At 42.3% G+C, this 16,301-nt stretch overlaps 2 protein-coding genes across 3 annotated transcripts; one reads left to right on the top strand and one right to left on the bottom strand.

Annotated features, from left to right (window-relative positions):
* Positions 1-104: 104 nt before the first annotated feature.
* irf7 (interferon regulatory factor 7) lies at positions 105-4,524 on the bottom strand. 2 transcript variants are annotated; one of them, XM_068312517.1, is made up of 10 exons: positions 4,227-4,487; positions 3,935-4,088; positions 2,510-2,681; positions 2,326-2,432; positions 2,177-2,228; positions 1,753-1,869; positions 1,446-1,645; positions 1,019-1,220; positions 662-777; positions 105-560 (listed from the first exon to the last, which is right to left on the bottom strand). In XM_068312517.1, exons 1-10 carry the CDS (start codon positions 4,421-4,423, stop codon positions 369-371), a joined length of 1,509 nt encoding a protein of 502 aa, XP_068168618.1. In that variant the 5' UTR covers positions 4,424-4,487; the 3' UTR covers positions 105-368. The 2 variants fall into 2 exon arrangements, 1 of the variants encoding a protein (XP_068168618.1); XR_011035146.1 differs by having other exon boundaries at positions 423-560; positions 1,030-1,220; positions 4,227-4,524.
* A 5,321-nt stretch (positions 4,525-9,845) lies between these two features.
* Positions 9,846-11,441, top strand: ascl1b (achaete-scute family bHLH transcription factor 1b). Its single transcript, XM_068313812.1, has one exon. It carries the CDS (start codon positions 9,982-9,984, stop codon positions 10,588-10,590), a length of 609 nt encoding a protein of 202 aa, XP_068169913.1. The 5' UTR covers positions 9,846-9,981; the 3' UTR covers positions 10,591-11,441.
* Positions 11,442-16,301: the final 4,860 nt, after the last annotated feature.

Here is a 16,301-nt window from a genome sequence, read left to right on the forward strand (position 1 = left end):
TTTTTCTTTTAGTTGCTCAAAGCAACATTTTATATAATAACTGATTAAAGATGAGCTGAAAATAATCAGCAAATCAATGATGAAAAGGATCATCAAGCCCAGCCCTATTTACAGTATAGTTTAATGTAAGACAAGGTCATTGGCTTTTAAGTAACAGTCCAGTTCTTGAGGAATCCATTTCTATTGATAGTGAACAGCATAGCAGGAGGGTGGAGTTAGAGTTCATCAGTAATGAAGCAATACCAAATCACATCAAACATGACACTTTTTTCAGGAAAGCTTTGGGTAAAGCAGTCAAAGTGTTGCACTGTGAGGTCCAAAGGTCAGTTGAACTGTTCCTTATTGTGGGCGAGTGCAAAGTATGAATTTCAGATCTTTGGTAGGAAATGTGTGGGGGTCTGCGATTGCTCCAGATCAACTGTTGGCAAGCCAAGGACAGAGTTAATCAGATCATAGAGGCTGTTGTGTGAGATCTGTAGGCTGACATTGGCGCTGTGAAGAGAAGAGGCTCCCTCCATGTGGGCTATCTCATGAAAGTAGCGACAGATGAGAGGCACCACCTGCAGCCGCAGAAGGGAGGAAAACCATGTACATCATGCAAAACTGATAACAACAAAAATACTATGTGCGGTGAAACTTGAAAAAAGGGAAAGAGCATTACCTTGACTACAATAAGCTTCTTTTCCAAAGCTTTTCCATCAGGAAACTTCTCTCCGAAGCACATGTTGATTATATATTCAGGAGATCCTCCACTGTCCTCTTTAAACTGTTTCAGCTCTGAATTCAGATAAAGGGAACCATTTATTTCACTGTTCAAACCAGCTTCCAATACAGCAGTCATACTAGATATTCACAATGACGCTAGATATACAACAGCACCAGTAATATGGCAATTACACTAGTATATAACAGCAGCACTAGAAAAGTAATATTTTTAATACAAGCGGTAATACAACTAATTCTGTAGTAACACCACTACACAAATGTTGTTCACAGACAGACACAACAAGACACCTACCATTCACATACTTCTCAAAGCTGAGGAGCTCCACCATGGTGTTCTGGGGCAGTTTTCTTGGGTCTGGGTGAGCGACACTGGGGTCGCTGGTACTGGCAAACACGTGGCATCTGTCCAGCCTGCAGGCATAGATACCAGTGTCCCGTACCTCCAGGAGGAGACCTTTCTGGATGCTGTTAAGGATGCGGTTGGTGTAATCAATCTGGTACAAAGAAGGTTGTGATTAGTAGGATCTTGACTCAGTTATGTTGAGAACGTACTGGACTATACTGTATAAACTTACAGGAAATCTCAACAAGCTGGGAATGAATTTAATTTGCATTCTTTCAAATACAATCAGATCAACTTAACAGGCCAGTGGGAGATGTTTAGCCCTACTGATGGTTCTTCTAGAAGTCACAAATGTTCACCTGACAGTAAAAAGCACCTGTTTGTGGTCCAGCAGCCCGTCAGAGGAGGGGAAGCAGATCGGGTGAGCTTGGAGGTCAGAAGCCTCATGGTAGTGGAGCTGGAGACGAGGGCCACTCACCCTGGTCTTCAGCATTTCTCTCTTTCTGTAATGGATGCTGATTTCCAAATCATTTATACTTGGCGGCACAGAAGAACTGAGGACCGGTGGAGGGTGTGCTGAAAAATAGACAAAAGTAACACAGTAACATTTAAATTCACATCTTTACATATATTCAGTTGGAAATTTCTTATAGCATTTCATTCATGAAATTTCACGAGCATACTCTGGTGGTACGATGGCCGCTCTGGTTGCAGCTGTGGAACGATTTCTGCTGCTACAGCACAGCTTCTATGGACTCCTGGATTGTGCTGAATATAATGCTCTTCCCACTGTTGCTCCTCTGTTACAGATATAAAAGCAGATTAAATTACATTTAGCCCTAATGTTGGCCAGATAAAATCATAAACCTGAGTAAGGTACATTTCTACTAGTCATAGCCATGGTCATAGTCAACTTCATTGTCAAATGTATCATATATGCACGACATACAGCACAGATGAAATTACAGTCCTCTCAGACCCACAGGCAGTAAAAAAACAAGAAAGAACCGCTCTAGTGGGAGAGAGAGGATCCGCTGCATGTGCATGTACCGCATCTTATCCTATCCCAATGACTTGTGCTTATGTTTGCATATAAAACTCTTGTACCTGATGGATGGTTTCCAAGATCCAATGCCATGAAATTGTGCAGTAGATTGTGCTGTTCCAAAAAAAATTTTTTAAGTTAAGTTACGTTATATGTAAAATTGTGAAATTCTCTAATAATGGGTAATAATGGCCTCTGGGCCAATCTGCACCTCAGTTCCGGAGGGGAAGCACTCAATGGGTGAGCTGTAGGTGTCCGGAGTCATTTCAGAATCCTCCTGGCAGTCTCGTTGTTGTGTTGGCAGATTTTCATAGTTAACTGCGGGTAAAGAATGAAGTTCCACTTTGACTTAAATTCCAACTTTAAATCTTTTTCGCAGAGGGAGTTCCACTTACACTCTGTGTTGATTATCTCATAGATTTTATGAGGATCCTCTGAATTCTTGGAATTATCCTGCATCATCTTGAAGCGAAGGGAGAGGTTGTTCAGAGCACAGCGGAAGTTGGTTTTCCACCTGGCTTTGTTGTAGGGAAACTCATTGATTTTACCACTTGCCACTGCCCATGCCTGCCAACCAAACAAAGACAAGTTATATGCATTGACAGCTACTGTATTCGTCAGAGGCGGCTCGTGAATGTATGCCTTTATTTTACTGCATTTAATAACAGCTGAGGTCACCTTACATATCAGGATTTTACATGGTGAAGACATGAATTGTAATCGATGAAAAGCCCATTGTGATGTTGCAAAGTAAACGTAAAAATCACCTGCAGTTCCTAGTTTACTTTTTGTATTTTCACAATAAATTATTGTGTAGCTAAGTATTACTACCTGAGCAGGAATTATTTTCCTGCTTTTACTTTCATTGCTTTATTTGGGAAAAGTCTGATTTCAGGAATAATCTAAATGTACATCATAATATTGTGACCACCTGCAGGACCTACATTTAACATTGTGTAGGTCCTACTTCTGCAGCCACAACAGCCCTGACCTACTGAGTCATGGACTCCACTAGATCTCTTAGAGTTGTGAGGTAAGGCTTCCATGGATCAGATTTGTTCCTCCAGCACAGTCCAGAAATGTTTGACTGGACTGAGATTTGGGGAATATGGAGACCATATCCATCCATTTCACTCCTGAACCATTCCTGCTTTGTGGCAGAGAGTAAAATCCTGGTGAAAGAATCCATCGCTATCAGGATACACAACAATGCCTAGGCAGGTGGTACATGTCAAAGCAGTATCCACCTGGATGTTAGGACCCAAGGTTTCCAAGAAGAACATCCTCTTAGTCTAGTTCTGGTGTGACGCACCACGTTTTGTAAGCCTTTTCTACCAGAACCAGCATCCTTTTGTTCAGCAGTCTGAGTTCTAGCAGCTCGTCTGTTGGATTGGACCACACGGTTCAGCTTTTGCTCTTCACCTGCATCATTGAGTCCTAGCCAACCATGGTCCTGTTGCCAGTTTCTACATTTTCAGTTGTTGCCTAAAATACATAATATAATATATGACTCCACCATGATGAAGAGAGTCAGTGATCATAATGATATGGCTGATCAGAGTATAGTTTAGTCATTACTCCCCATTGAGAATGTCGTTAACTCAGTGAATGGAGAAAAGTGCCAACGCTTATATTGGCAACCTGTCAACACACTTAGCAGCAATCTGACAGAAAAGAAATGAGGAAATTCTGGAGGAACACTCACTGCCAAGTTGTGCAGAAGAGTTTGTTCCAGTTTAATCTCAATAATTTGTCAGATCAAATCCGTCAACCTTTCGCAAAAAGACCCATCGCAGAAAAATCGACAGAGCTGAACATACCCGGAATATTTTACTATCGTCGTCGTTGCAGTCCTTCCTGGAGTTGTGCTTCCACGGGACTCTGAACTTGTTCTGGTCCACGTAGCGCAGCCCCGCGTACTGGCCCGTCTCCACTTGCTCCAGGAGCCAGCTGGCGAACTGAGGTTTGGGAGGGCTAACAGGAAAACGGATCGGCGTTAAACGAGGCAATAGACCAGACCTGGACGAAAATACTGTAACATGTCGATTCCCGAAAGTCAACACAACACTAATGTTTCGGAGAGGGAGCGACAAAGACAGTGTTTCTCCCTACCTTTGCATTTCTTTAACAGATCTTCCGCTTTTACGCGAGACGCTCCACGGAACAGCTCGGTCGTATTTATGGGGAAATGAACCAGTGACTGAAAATGAGGCTGGTTTTACTTCTCCAACCCCCGGTGAGAGGAGCGTCTGGTCGGTTCTGACGAGGGGGTGAGTTCGATTCAGATGGAGGCGAGGAGACGTCCGCATTTTAACGCTTCTCTCTCTCCTCCTGCATCATCGCGTCATCCTGATCCACGTGTTTCCAGTGTTAAACCTCGATGACGGACGTTTGGCGCCTTCTCTGAATCTGACAGCAGGATTCATTTATTCTACCGAGTTTATAACATTTCATTTTTGTAACATGTCCCCTTTTTTTTTATTAATAAAAACAAGTTTCAAATGGCTTTTCTTTATTTGATGTAACGTTGGATTACGTAGACGAACACATGAACACTAAATTCTTGCATACAATATACAGTTCTGTGGAAAAAGTACAGTATTTGCCTCCTTCCTTATTTCTTCCATATTTTGTGCGTAAACTGTTGGATCTTCAAACTCATTTTAAGAGCCCTCTCTTCTTTAAATTTTTTGATTTACAGATTTATAGCGGTTATAAGGAGTCCTTTTGGCCCAGAAAGCACCAAAGCATCCTGAGAAGTGTTCCAGGTGGATAGCTTGTAACGTCCACACTGATTTTTCACCATGTTGGTAGATCTATTTTGGAAGATAATGTTTAGAAAGGTAGATAATGTTTCTCGCTGTCACAAATAATTCTGTAAGCATTCACATTTTGCTTTACTTTAGCCACGTACTGCATCACATGTAGAATTTTTTTTTTTTACACTGAGTGTACTGCTGATGAGACATATTATCCAACTTCATGTGTCTGAAAACGGTCTGTTTAAGTATTTATTTGGTTGATAACAATCTGTCCTGGTGTGTTTTAGCCCAGCAGTGCGATTAATTCATGCATTGCTGCAGCTTTTCCAAAGCGTCACACAGGTCCTGTCTATATTGGTTAACATCCTTTGGTCAATATATATAATAACCATTTAAATTTTTCATTTTGTTTTTATTTAGGTTGACTTTTTTTATATATATATATATATATATATATATAATGCTATTCTTCAATGTATGTAACACGCAAAGACAAATCAGACTCTCCTTATTCCTTTTGCTTGGTAAATCAAACCAGGATATCTCCATTTAGGCAGTGTACACATCATGTGACCAATCACAAACACGGACAGGTCCAGCAGCAGCAGTAGAGTGGCCTATTTCCCCTATGAGGGTGGTAAGAAGAACTGAAAGATAGAATTCATACAAAAAAGAGGTCACAAGAACAATAAAAAAAATACATATAAAAACTTATTTAGGTGGTTTGTTGAAGACCGAACCTCAATGCTACCTCACTAAGCCCCAAGTCTTGCTTTGTGGATGAAACTACCCTCCAGATCCATCATCAGATGTTGTGGCACACAGACTGATAGCCATAAACAAATGGAATGTGTAACAATAATGTACATAAGTTATCCCATATTTCCTCTTTTGTATTCTTTTATTCTTTATACTTCATAGCATGACCATATGATTTTTTATGTGTGTGTGTGAGTATCTTGCTATGCATTGAGTTATTTTTCAGGGACTTGACATTAACGATGGGAATATCCAGAGTGATAGCAGAAGGTCACTTGAGCAGGACGTGACCTTTGAACTGCTGAGGGATGTAGGAACGTGTCAGGTTCTTGCTTTTACAGGAGAGAATATCTTAACAAGAAGAAATTGTTACTCTTTTATGACATCATGCCATATGTGTTGGCATGGGGGCATGGAGGGTTCCACCCAAAGTCCAGCAAACTGTGGACAGACACAATGAATGACAGCACAATGAATGTGCTGTCATAGGGGACTTTCAGAATACTGCAGGTGTGTGTTTGTGTCATGTGGCTGAGACAGAGTATTTATAATAAGTAGGGATCCTCTTATTTCCATGGCGTACATGTTTGTCGATATTTTAATCTTATTCAGTGTTTTCAACAGCTGGGAACACTCTCCATTGCCTTATTTTAAATGATGAATATCACAGAGCCTACCTCTGCTTTTCATGATTACAACTGCTGCCTACAGACTGACGGTGTCCTGACCACAGACTGCGTTACAGAAACATCAAAACACATGAGTATTTTGCTGTATGAAGAGGATTCAGATGTCATGAATGGAGAAGTAATATACTTTCTAAAGGAGCGTTTCCCCTTTCCTGCTCACTTGTCATAGATTACCCCTGCAGAAAACACACTCTTCAGTACAGCTCCTGGGGAAGGATGTGGCCTGAACACTGAAAGATCAGGCAGAAGGTTCACATCCTATTTTGTACTTTCATTCACAATTTCAACATTTAATATCGGTTGTGTCACCTTGTCTGTAAAGCTAGATGTTAAAATAGATGTTTTTGTCTCAGGGGAGGAAGCAGGTCATCCCCACATAGGGCCCAGAAAAGCTGTTCTGAATAAAATTTCTTATTTCCTAGTTTGGCCTGCAAATAAACAAAACTAATAATACATAGATGTAAATACATTAAATTTATCTGCTCACACACAATTACATATCTGCATATTTGTCTCAAAATGCAGTAATACATCTAAAACTTCTTTTTAAATGGGAATGGGAGTTTCCTTCCTCATTCATTCCTTCCTAAATCTCTTTGCCTACTACTTAATATCTGTCAGCGTAAATATTTATAATCATTATAATAATAACTAGCAGGAACCCGTGGAAATCCCACGATAAAACAATAATATCAGACTTCGTTTGTTTTCTTTCTTTGTTCTTCGCCTTCTCAAGAAAACAGACCGCTGTGTCCGACGAAGCCGTAACAGCTCCGTGTGTGTGAGACGGACGAATGCGCAGACGAAGGCCGCTTCGGCGTTACGGTCCGGCCGTAGACGCCGGCTTCTTGAGTTCGGTCCTGGTGAATAAAGCATCGGGGTTCCTCACACGAGAACGTGAGGTCCATCACAATTAAAGAATATAAACCGCTATGTTTGACGAAGCCAAAATGGCTCTGTAAGCGAGAGACATTGACAAATGTGAAGACCGGAGCTAACTCGGGTAAACACTGAAAGCGTGACAGTGTGAGGTTTTCAAGTGAGCTTATTCAAATATATATGTGGAGATAATAATAATATATAATATAGTGCTTTTCTTGACATTCAAAGTGGCTTTTACATTGGATCCATTATTCATCCAGTCCTCATTCATACTTGGTAGCCACAGCTCTCCCGAAGCAGACTGATGGAGGCATGGCTACCAATCTGTGCCGACTGCTCCTCCGACCGTCACTGCAACATAGTCATAAACTGTGCTGGAAACAAAGAGAAATGCACAAATCCTGAATGCTCTATTTAAAAAAAACCAAGGTTTGATTCCTCTCTGTTGTCAGATTTATTTAACAAAATATTTAACTGACAGTTAAAACTTTGTAATTTGTAAGAATGAACATGAATCCAAATCCAATGTCTTATCTATTCTACTGCCCTACCATGCTTAAATAACCTTCTACAAACACGCCCAAACAGGTTTCACCTTTCTTTGTTATTCTTGTGGGCTTGACTTGATTCCTTTGTGTGGGTGAGACTGAGAGAAACTCACAAAAACTGATCCTGTTCCAGGTGGTTTTGCTCAGTCACATACTTCACCTCTCACTGTGAATTTAGACTGCCCAACATTTATCATTAATTGCAAATATTACCTTGTGAACCATCACTGTTGGGTGGGCATTGTGGTCGTTTTTAAGTGAAACAGATGTTCTTTAATGCTGAAACAAAAATTATCACGTGACTATGGGTCAGATGTGGTCAACAAAAAACAAACAGATATGCACCATAAAACTCTCTAAGCACGCATGGTCCTGTACATTTCGTGTGTCAGATTCTGGTACGGGTACAACATCAAAGAAAGTGCTATTTGGGAGGATTTATAGTGGGGAATTTTTAAAAAAATTTCCCCACTGTGGGACGAACATCTTCTCTTAGAGGGTTTTCACTTCTCTTTACTTCTGCGCCCTCTACTGTTGACAGGGGAAGGCCAGGCAACAGTGGAGAGACGGGGAACCCCCGGTTCAGAGTAGGGGTCGCCACACAAATCACAACTGTTCAATAACAAATATCAGACAATTCTGTCATCAATTCTGTCAAATCAAACCGTGGATCAGGTCGACTTAGAAGGTTGATCTGTGCTATCTCAGGCAAGTGGGAAGTCCCCCCTTTTCTTCTGCTTTATATTATGAATTAATTTTGGTCAGTTTTACATTAAAAACATGAACAAAAAATATATATTTATTTTAAAAAAGGTAGTTAAAAAAGAAGTAGCGGCGGCTAATTGACGTAACGTCCATCCTGATCACTCCGGGTTCAAATTTTTTTGTGAGTAATTTTAAAATTATATAATTAAGAAATAATTATAAATGATTATAAAATATATTATATATATAAAATATATATATATTGTGGGCAATGACGATCTGACGACTTGAAATTGATACCTAATACATATTTTATTTTAGAGTACTGTACTGTATCTCGGTCGGACACCTCTGAGGTGTTTTACCATATTCGGCCGCCAGAGGGAAAAAGTGTCCGCGTTTTATTGCACCACGGTCTTCACGTCTCAGCTTAGTCTAATTGCCCAAAGTTAGTAAGGACAGCGTTCCAAAAATAAAAGCCCGCTTCGACAGCCGTGCGTCAACATTGAATGAACTGTCATGTGAATAACATAGAAAATTATGCAAAGTGGGGAAATGCGCAGTTTTAGTTTTATGATGCCGCATTTCTCCTAAACTGTCCAGTTAGACGTGGTGCTGAATCGCTGCATCAGCGCGTCTGCGTAACTTGTTTGCATGTAATTGTTCCTCCACCAAAACCGCGACGCACCCAAAAGAGAAGAACGAATACAATCAAACGTCTCCAACCGTCTCGGACGCCTGGATGTCATAAATATGACATTTACCTTTAAATTTAACGGCGCAAGTGTGGTGTGCTGTAATTGTTGTGGTCAGAGACACGCTTGCAATTAAATTTGACTCTGTAAAGCAGTAGCCTGGAAACAGGACAGCGCGTCTTTGGAATTTGTGATCGTAAAGATCCAGAGGAGAAAGATGGCCAAGGGGTGGAGAAAGATAATTTGAAGACTTGCCAGGGGTACATAGTCCAACTCAAAAGGCATTTCAAAGAACCAAAACATTCACTTTTTTTTTCATTCTCTCTTCTTTTTTTTCTTTTTTTCCCTTTCTTCTTCTTTCGCTGTCCTTTTCTCATGTCTTTTCGTGCGGAGCAGGCCGTTTGAATCCACCAATGGGCCTTCAAGTTGGAGACATTGGAATGTAAATGAGCCCAGCGCGTGCTCCCGGCGCGCTGAAAGCTCGGGATTGTTTATTGAGCTCCGGGAGCCACGCGCCTGGCCCGGGGGGGAGGGGGGGGGGAGGAGGCGACGCGCGGAAGAATCACACAGCGGGGGCGGGGCCTCACGACGAAGCGTGCGTCTCCCAAAAAAAAAAAAGGGGGGGGGTAGGTGGGCGCGTGTTGAAAAAGAAGAGTGCTGCCAAAGTTGGGTCCAGATCGGCTCGTGGGGTGAAGCAGTCCGGAGGACCAGTGTTGGCCACGCGGTCCCCACGCGAAGGACACGAGAGCTGTGCACCGACAAGCCTTCGCTTTGATCTTTGTCCACTCCGCTTGCATTCCATCTCTCCACGCGAGACCGTCAGCGGGATGGAGACCACGACCATCACCACCACGCAGACCGCCTTCACCTTTGGACTTACAGAAAGACGCGCCAGCCTCAGCCTGCACGCTCCGGCGCATGACTGCGCGCTTCCCGCCGCGCACCCCGATACCGCCATCGGGTTGCAAAGTAAAGCCAAGGTGCTGAAGAGACAGCGCTCCAGCTCCCCAGAACTCCTGCGTTGCAAGCGGCGCCTGAGCTTCAACGGCCTCGGCTACTCCATCCCTCAGCAGCAGCCGGTGGCCGTGGCCCGGCGGAACGAAAGAGAGAGGAACCGGGTCAAACAAGTCAACATGGGTTTCCAGACGCTGCGTCAGCATGTGCCCAACGGCGCTGCCAACAAGAAGATGAGCAAAGTAGAGACGCTGAGGTCTGCGGTGGAGTACATCAGGGCGTTACAGCAACTTCTGGACGAACACGACGCCGTGTCAGCAGCGTTCCAGTGCGGGTTACCATCCCCAACCATTTCCAACAGCTACTCCGCCGACCCCGAGTCTCCTCATTCTACCTACTCGTCAGACGAAGGCAGTTATGAGCCTCTGAGCTCAGAGGAACAGGAGCTGTTGGACTTTACAACCTGGTTCGACAGGTACTGAGGCGGAGCTTGAACACCGCACACCAGAGTCTGTGCGTAAATGGTAACAAAGACAAGACAGAGGCATCAGATCGATGTTGGAAGAGATCTACCTTACTTCTTTAACCCGGGCAGCTTCTGCAGCAAAAAAAAAAGCAATCGTAAGAGAGAGAGAGAGAGAGAAGGGAGCCTCATGATGCGTAGGGTGTCCTGAGGTCCCCACCAGGAGGAGGGAGCTGGACTCCGTGTCACGTTTACGCGTGGAAGTCAGGAACTGTTGATGCGATGTTTGAATAAGTGCAATTAATTCGTGACACAGCAGGCTCTTCAAAGACAAGTCCAGCAGTTCGAGACTTTGACGAGTTGTTTCCTCAGAACAGGGTTACCATCCTCAGCTGCACCGCAACAGATGATGCGCTGACGGACGTTTTTGGTGACCTACACACCCCTCCTTTCGTAAACTCATCATAGAACAAAATCTTGTAACGTGAAGACATATTTTTATACGAGTAAAAAAAAAAAAAAAAAAAAAAAAAAAAAAAGCAGTGTTCTTGAACAACGGTCTGCCGCTCCTGATGGGGATGCAGCTGTCAGTGGAGCAGTGAGGTGACATGTAGGAGTTGTGCGGCAGGACGCACCAGCACCACTCGCTACCTGTGACAGATTGTAGTTGTTTTGGTTTCTGAATAGGCTAGGTGGTCAGCAGACCTTTATTGATGTATGCACTTGTTAGCCTGAAGTGTAAATATTCAATTTTAACAGATATATTTTGTGTAAAACAAGTTTTATAAATAAAAAAATGAATCTATTTATATTATATATGTTTTACTGGTTTGGTTCTTCAGACTTATGTTCAACATGTTTATGCTTTGATGTTTGTGTGTGTGTGTGTGTGTGTGTGTGTGTGTGTGTGTGTGTGTGTGTGTGTGTGTGTGTGTGTGTGTGTGTGTGTGTGTGTGTGTGTGTGTGTGTCGGGGGTGGGTATTGGTGGAGATAATTGAGCAAACTAGGGAGCTTCTATTCAAAGCCCCTGTGTGACCTTTTCCCGACTTGGTTGGGCACACGGGGAAAATTGCGCAGCTGGGTGAACACTCAATAACCATTATGGACGATCACCCTCTACAGCGCTTTGTGTGCATTCGGGAAGGGGGGGTGGGGAGATTAATATTACGTTTCATGCATTGCATTGTTTCTTTTGCATACTCTGCTTTTACCCTATAGCCCAGAGGTCCCGTGGCAGAGGGCGAGAGGAGGAGGGCTGCAATTCACTCTTCTCAAAGGGTAGAGACGTTGAATTATGGGTTGAAGAAAGTCAGCAAGACAATGAGACGGGTCAAAATTGTTATTGCCCGATTGAGATCAATCTAAATAAAACCCGGGGTTGTCGACCAGTTGTATCTCCAACTGTGTTTTTCATGGCGCACACAGCCCAATCATAAAGCCGCTCTCCTGCGAAACGGGGAGCGCAAAAGCACAATGTGGGCACTATTGTGTGCGCCTTTGCGCCTCATTATGCCAATTATGGAAAATCTTCTATTGTAATTAAACACTGATGCCAAATTCAATGAGTCAGAATTAGAAATAAAGAGTTTAATTTCAACTGGTGCTCTGTGTAGGAGTGGAAAATTGGGAACAAGAGTGTCTTGATTAAATGAAATTACAAAAGACGTAAACAAATAAATAGAAGACATCGAACTGACGTCAGTCAAATAAAAATAAAACAGTTCTTGACTTGTTCTCTGACAACATGAACTATCTTACCGCAAAGTAACGGACTACGGTGTAAGAATCTTCTCCTCTTACAAATACACGTCACACCTCTCTCAACACACACACACACACACACACACACACACACACACACACACACACACACACACACACACACACACACACACACACACACACACACACACACACACACACACACACACACAGCCTACAGGTGTGAGCCACGTGTCTGTGCTCGGTGACAAACGCTCCGACGCTCCCATTGGTTAGTGACTCGCGAATGTCAGGGAGCGACAATATCAGACAAGTGATAAATGACATAATTTACGATCTACTTTTATCACCAACCACGTCAATGCAGCTCAAAAAAGACAAATCAGTGTTAAACGAAAAATACCCCGCTGCTCCATTATTACAGGGTTGAAATGGCGCTTGTGTCCCTCTGCGTTCCGCAAAGGCCAGGGCGCAGAGTGAAAACAAGTCCCTGCTTCTTGTCCTCTAAGATGGATATGCATTTCCCCCCTTGGCACATAGAGAGAAAATAGATGCATTCATGTCATTTTGTCCCAGTGTCTTTTTTCCACTTAGATAACACATAAAGGCGACGCATATTGGATCTAATCCGACGGTGAATGAAGAACTGTGCGCAAAATCATGTTCAATGCATAAACGATTGAAATGTCAAATGTTGCACTAATCTAGATTACAATCTTGTGGTAAATTTCCCCAGAATGTGGTGGTAAAGTGTCATCTGTTGTTTTCAGTGCGGTCTGACTTTAAACCCACTGGCTTGAACGGCAGGTCATCAATTTTTCAGCCCATGCATAAAGTGTTCATCACTGATTGATGGGTTTGATTTGTGAATAACTTCCATTTCTTTATGTTTTGTGCTCATCAAACTAGAAGAAAACAAAAAAAAAAACAGCCATTAGTGTACGTATAATGTATTCTGTATATTGTATATGTAATGTATACTCTAACATTTTTAAAGTAAACAGACTAATCTGGTTTACGTGAATGAAAACACACTTAGCTTTCCTCCATAGGTTTATGTATAAAAGTTGACAATGCATCTCGAATGAAGCATTAAATGAAATTGTGTTGACACATTTCAAACCTTGAAATTTAAAGTCTGAATTAAAAAAAAAAAACTCTAAAAGTTTTGTAGAATCCAAATTTGAAGCTAAGAAGTTGTTGTTGGTTGTGCATGATGTGATTGTGACTGTTACTTCACAGTAAAGAGGTTCTGACAGTGTAAACGGCATAAAAGCTTGTTGTACTGTATATTTCAGCTATTTCAGACCATAATCTCACCTGTTTGTCATCTGATCTGTTTAACAAATCACAACCCTCAAATGAAACAAACATTTAATCTTATTGAATTATTTCCTTAGAGTTACAGCGATGAAGATGCAAACAGGATGTCAGACAGCAGAGCGGTGCCCTGAGACAGATGAATGTGTAACCTTGAACAATGCTTAACAGGTGTGTTAATGGTTAAGCAGACAATCTTTTGACCTGTACAGCATTGATTGAATCCAGAGCAGAAGAAACAATATGGATGTACCAACTCTGATAAGACTGGTTCTAGTTCAGGATAATAAAGACCTTCAAAATTCAAAACTCACTCCTCTCCTTAATATCTTTGGGTGGTGCTGTGGATGCTGCTGAAGCCCCCCCCCCCTTTTTTTGTTAGAGAATAATTTTCACAGTTGACATTAAGTTTTTCTTTTAAGTTGAAAGGAGCCAAATCTCACACCTGTATAGATACAATTACTTACTGTAATGAGGTTGGCCTTTAAACAGCATTCGCAATTGGGTGATTTCTAGGATTCAAATCCAGACTTCATCATTGACATCTTTTATTTCCTGGAAAAGGGAATATATATTTAGTGAGTGATTCATTGTACCTAAATTCTGATAAAAGAGAATAATCATGTAGTTTTGGTTTTGCAGTCTCAACGTTGTAAATTAACTGGTCATCACTGTGCTGAAGGAAAAGATGTGGATTATTTGTCTCTTTGCTAAACCCTGTCCTTCACATTTCATTTTATCATTTGTCCAAGGGCAAGAAAATATAGAAGGGCCACTCCAGTGTGTTTGGAAATCTTCTCCCCCCAATTGAAAAGTCTTGCTGAATAGGGGTTCTGCTCACAGCTGCCTATTCACTATCACTTTCTGACAAAAAAGTCAGTCATTCGACTCATGTTTTTCGTCTTTCTCCAAAAAGAAATCGTTCTCTTTTGAATGCAGCAGTGCAGCACTTTTAACTGACACCTCTGTATGAGTCTGAATAGGCCCTAAACTTCAGACAACCCAGTAGAGGAGGAACCCAGCTCAGGCCTGAGTAGTGGATGGATGGAAGAGGTGGGGATGTGTGTTAGGGTGGAGGTGGCAGGGGCTGTGATTTGCATGGGCCATTGTGCTGCACAAGTTTGGGTGCTTTTTTTTTGGCTGAGGCCTTTTTGGCCATTTACTTCCACTCTGGCTGGCTGTGGCAGGCTGTGAATAGTCTCTGCTCGGAGGAGACACAAAGGCGCTTTTGTGCTATGGCCGCACCATATTCATCATGTAATGCCTGTAAGACAAATCTGATTGGACGTCTCTGTCACTTTGATGTGGGTCCAGAGCGCGAGTGGCCCTGAGATTGCTAACTTCACTCTCTGTTGCCTATTCTGCAGTATTGATATGGGGGTGGAGGCAAAGGGGAGAGAGGAGAGGTGGCTCTGGGGGAGAGGGAGGAGGGACAAGGGAGAGCAGACAGGGGGCAGTCCTCATTATTTGCAGGAGCAAATTCATAATAAATTTCCCCATTCTACAAAACCGGGTCGAGATGATTGACACTACTTTACGCCAGGCTGAACAAAAGCCTTGATTTGAGCAGAATACCAAATGAATGGGCCGAGACTCAATTCAAACTATTTTAATCTCTCGCTGTCCTCCCTTATTTCTCCTCTCCCCCTATCTCCCCCCTTTCCCTCACACGTATCCCTTTTTCCCCCAACCAACTCTCCTGCATCTTTTGTCTGAAGCATTCTTGTTTTACAGGGTAATTCTACAGCAACGGATGTGCTAATTGTGCTGGGTTAAACTGGATGCTGGTGGACTCCTGTGATACAGAGCTCATTCTAGCCTAATGACTGTAATGATGGTTCAGAGAGTCTGCAGCCTGGAGTGGACTGCTTGTCCAGTTCAAAAAGGATTAAAAAAAAAACCCTGTGTGGCCAAGCTGCAAACAGAGAAGTGGGGAGCTGAAGGAGGGACTCTGTTTTTTGAGAAATACAGGAAAGCGATGAGACGATGAAAAAGTGTCTCACTATGTGACGGAAGATTGTTTAAGTCAGCAAACATGAGGCAGAAGAAATATGAATGAACCACCAAGACTAAAGAGAACTTTGTCTTTTTAAAAAATTTTTTTTTATTTTTTGAGAAAGGCGCATCGAAGATAAAAATGGATAAAATTGTATCAAATAAACTCCCACATAATTTTCAAGTTAAACACTGTGCAGGAACTATTTTTGTATTTAGGTTTAAGTCATTCAGAAGGTGATACTCATCTTTTTTCAATTCACATTCACATATGTACCCGATTAGACCCGAACATGAAAAATTATGAGCTACACAGACACACATGAAAATATTGTTATGCATGACGTAACAATATGTTGTTATGAATAAAATAATAATGAATACACAATAATAAATGAAATAAATAAATAATACCAGTAAATATTTTATAGTTCAGCTGGAATCATTCATTCATTTTCCTACCTGCTTCATCTGCTTGCGTGGGTCACAGGAAGCTGGAGCCTTTCCCAGGTTGTCTTAGGGCGTGAGGCGGGCAAAACACCGGGGGCGACGCCAGTGCATCGTGGAGCTACACAGAGACATACAAACACACACACACACACACACACACACACACACACACACACACACACACACACACACACACACACACACACACACACACACACACACACACACACACACACACACACA

Source organism: Antennarius striatus, chromosome 4 (assembly GCF_040054535.1).
Source record: "Antennarius striatus isolate MH-2024 chromosome 4, ASM4005453v1, whole genome shotgun sequence".
NCBI classification, from domain to species: domain Eukaryota; kingdom Metazoa; phylum Chordata; class Actinopteri; order Lophiiformes; family Antennariidae; genus Antennarius; species Antennarius striatus.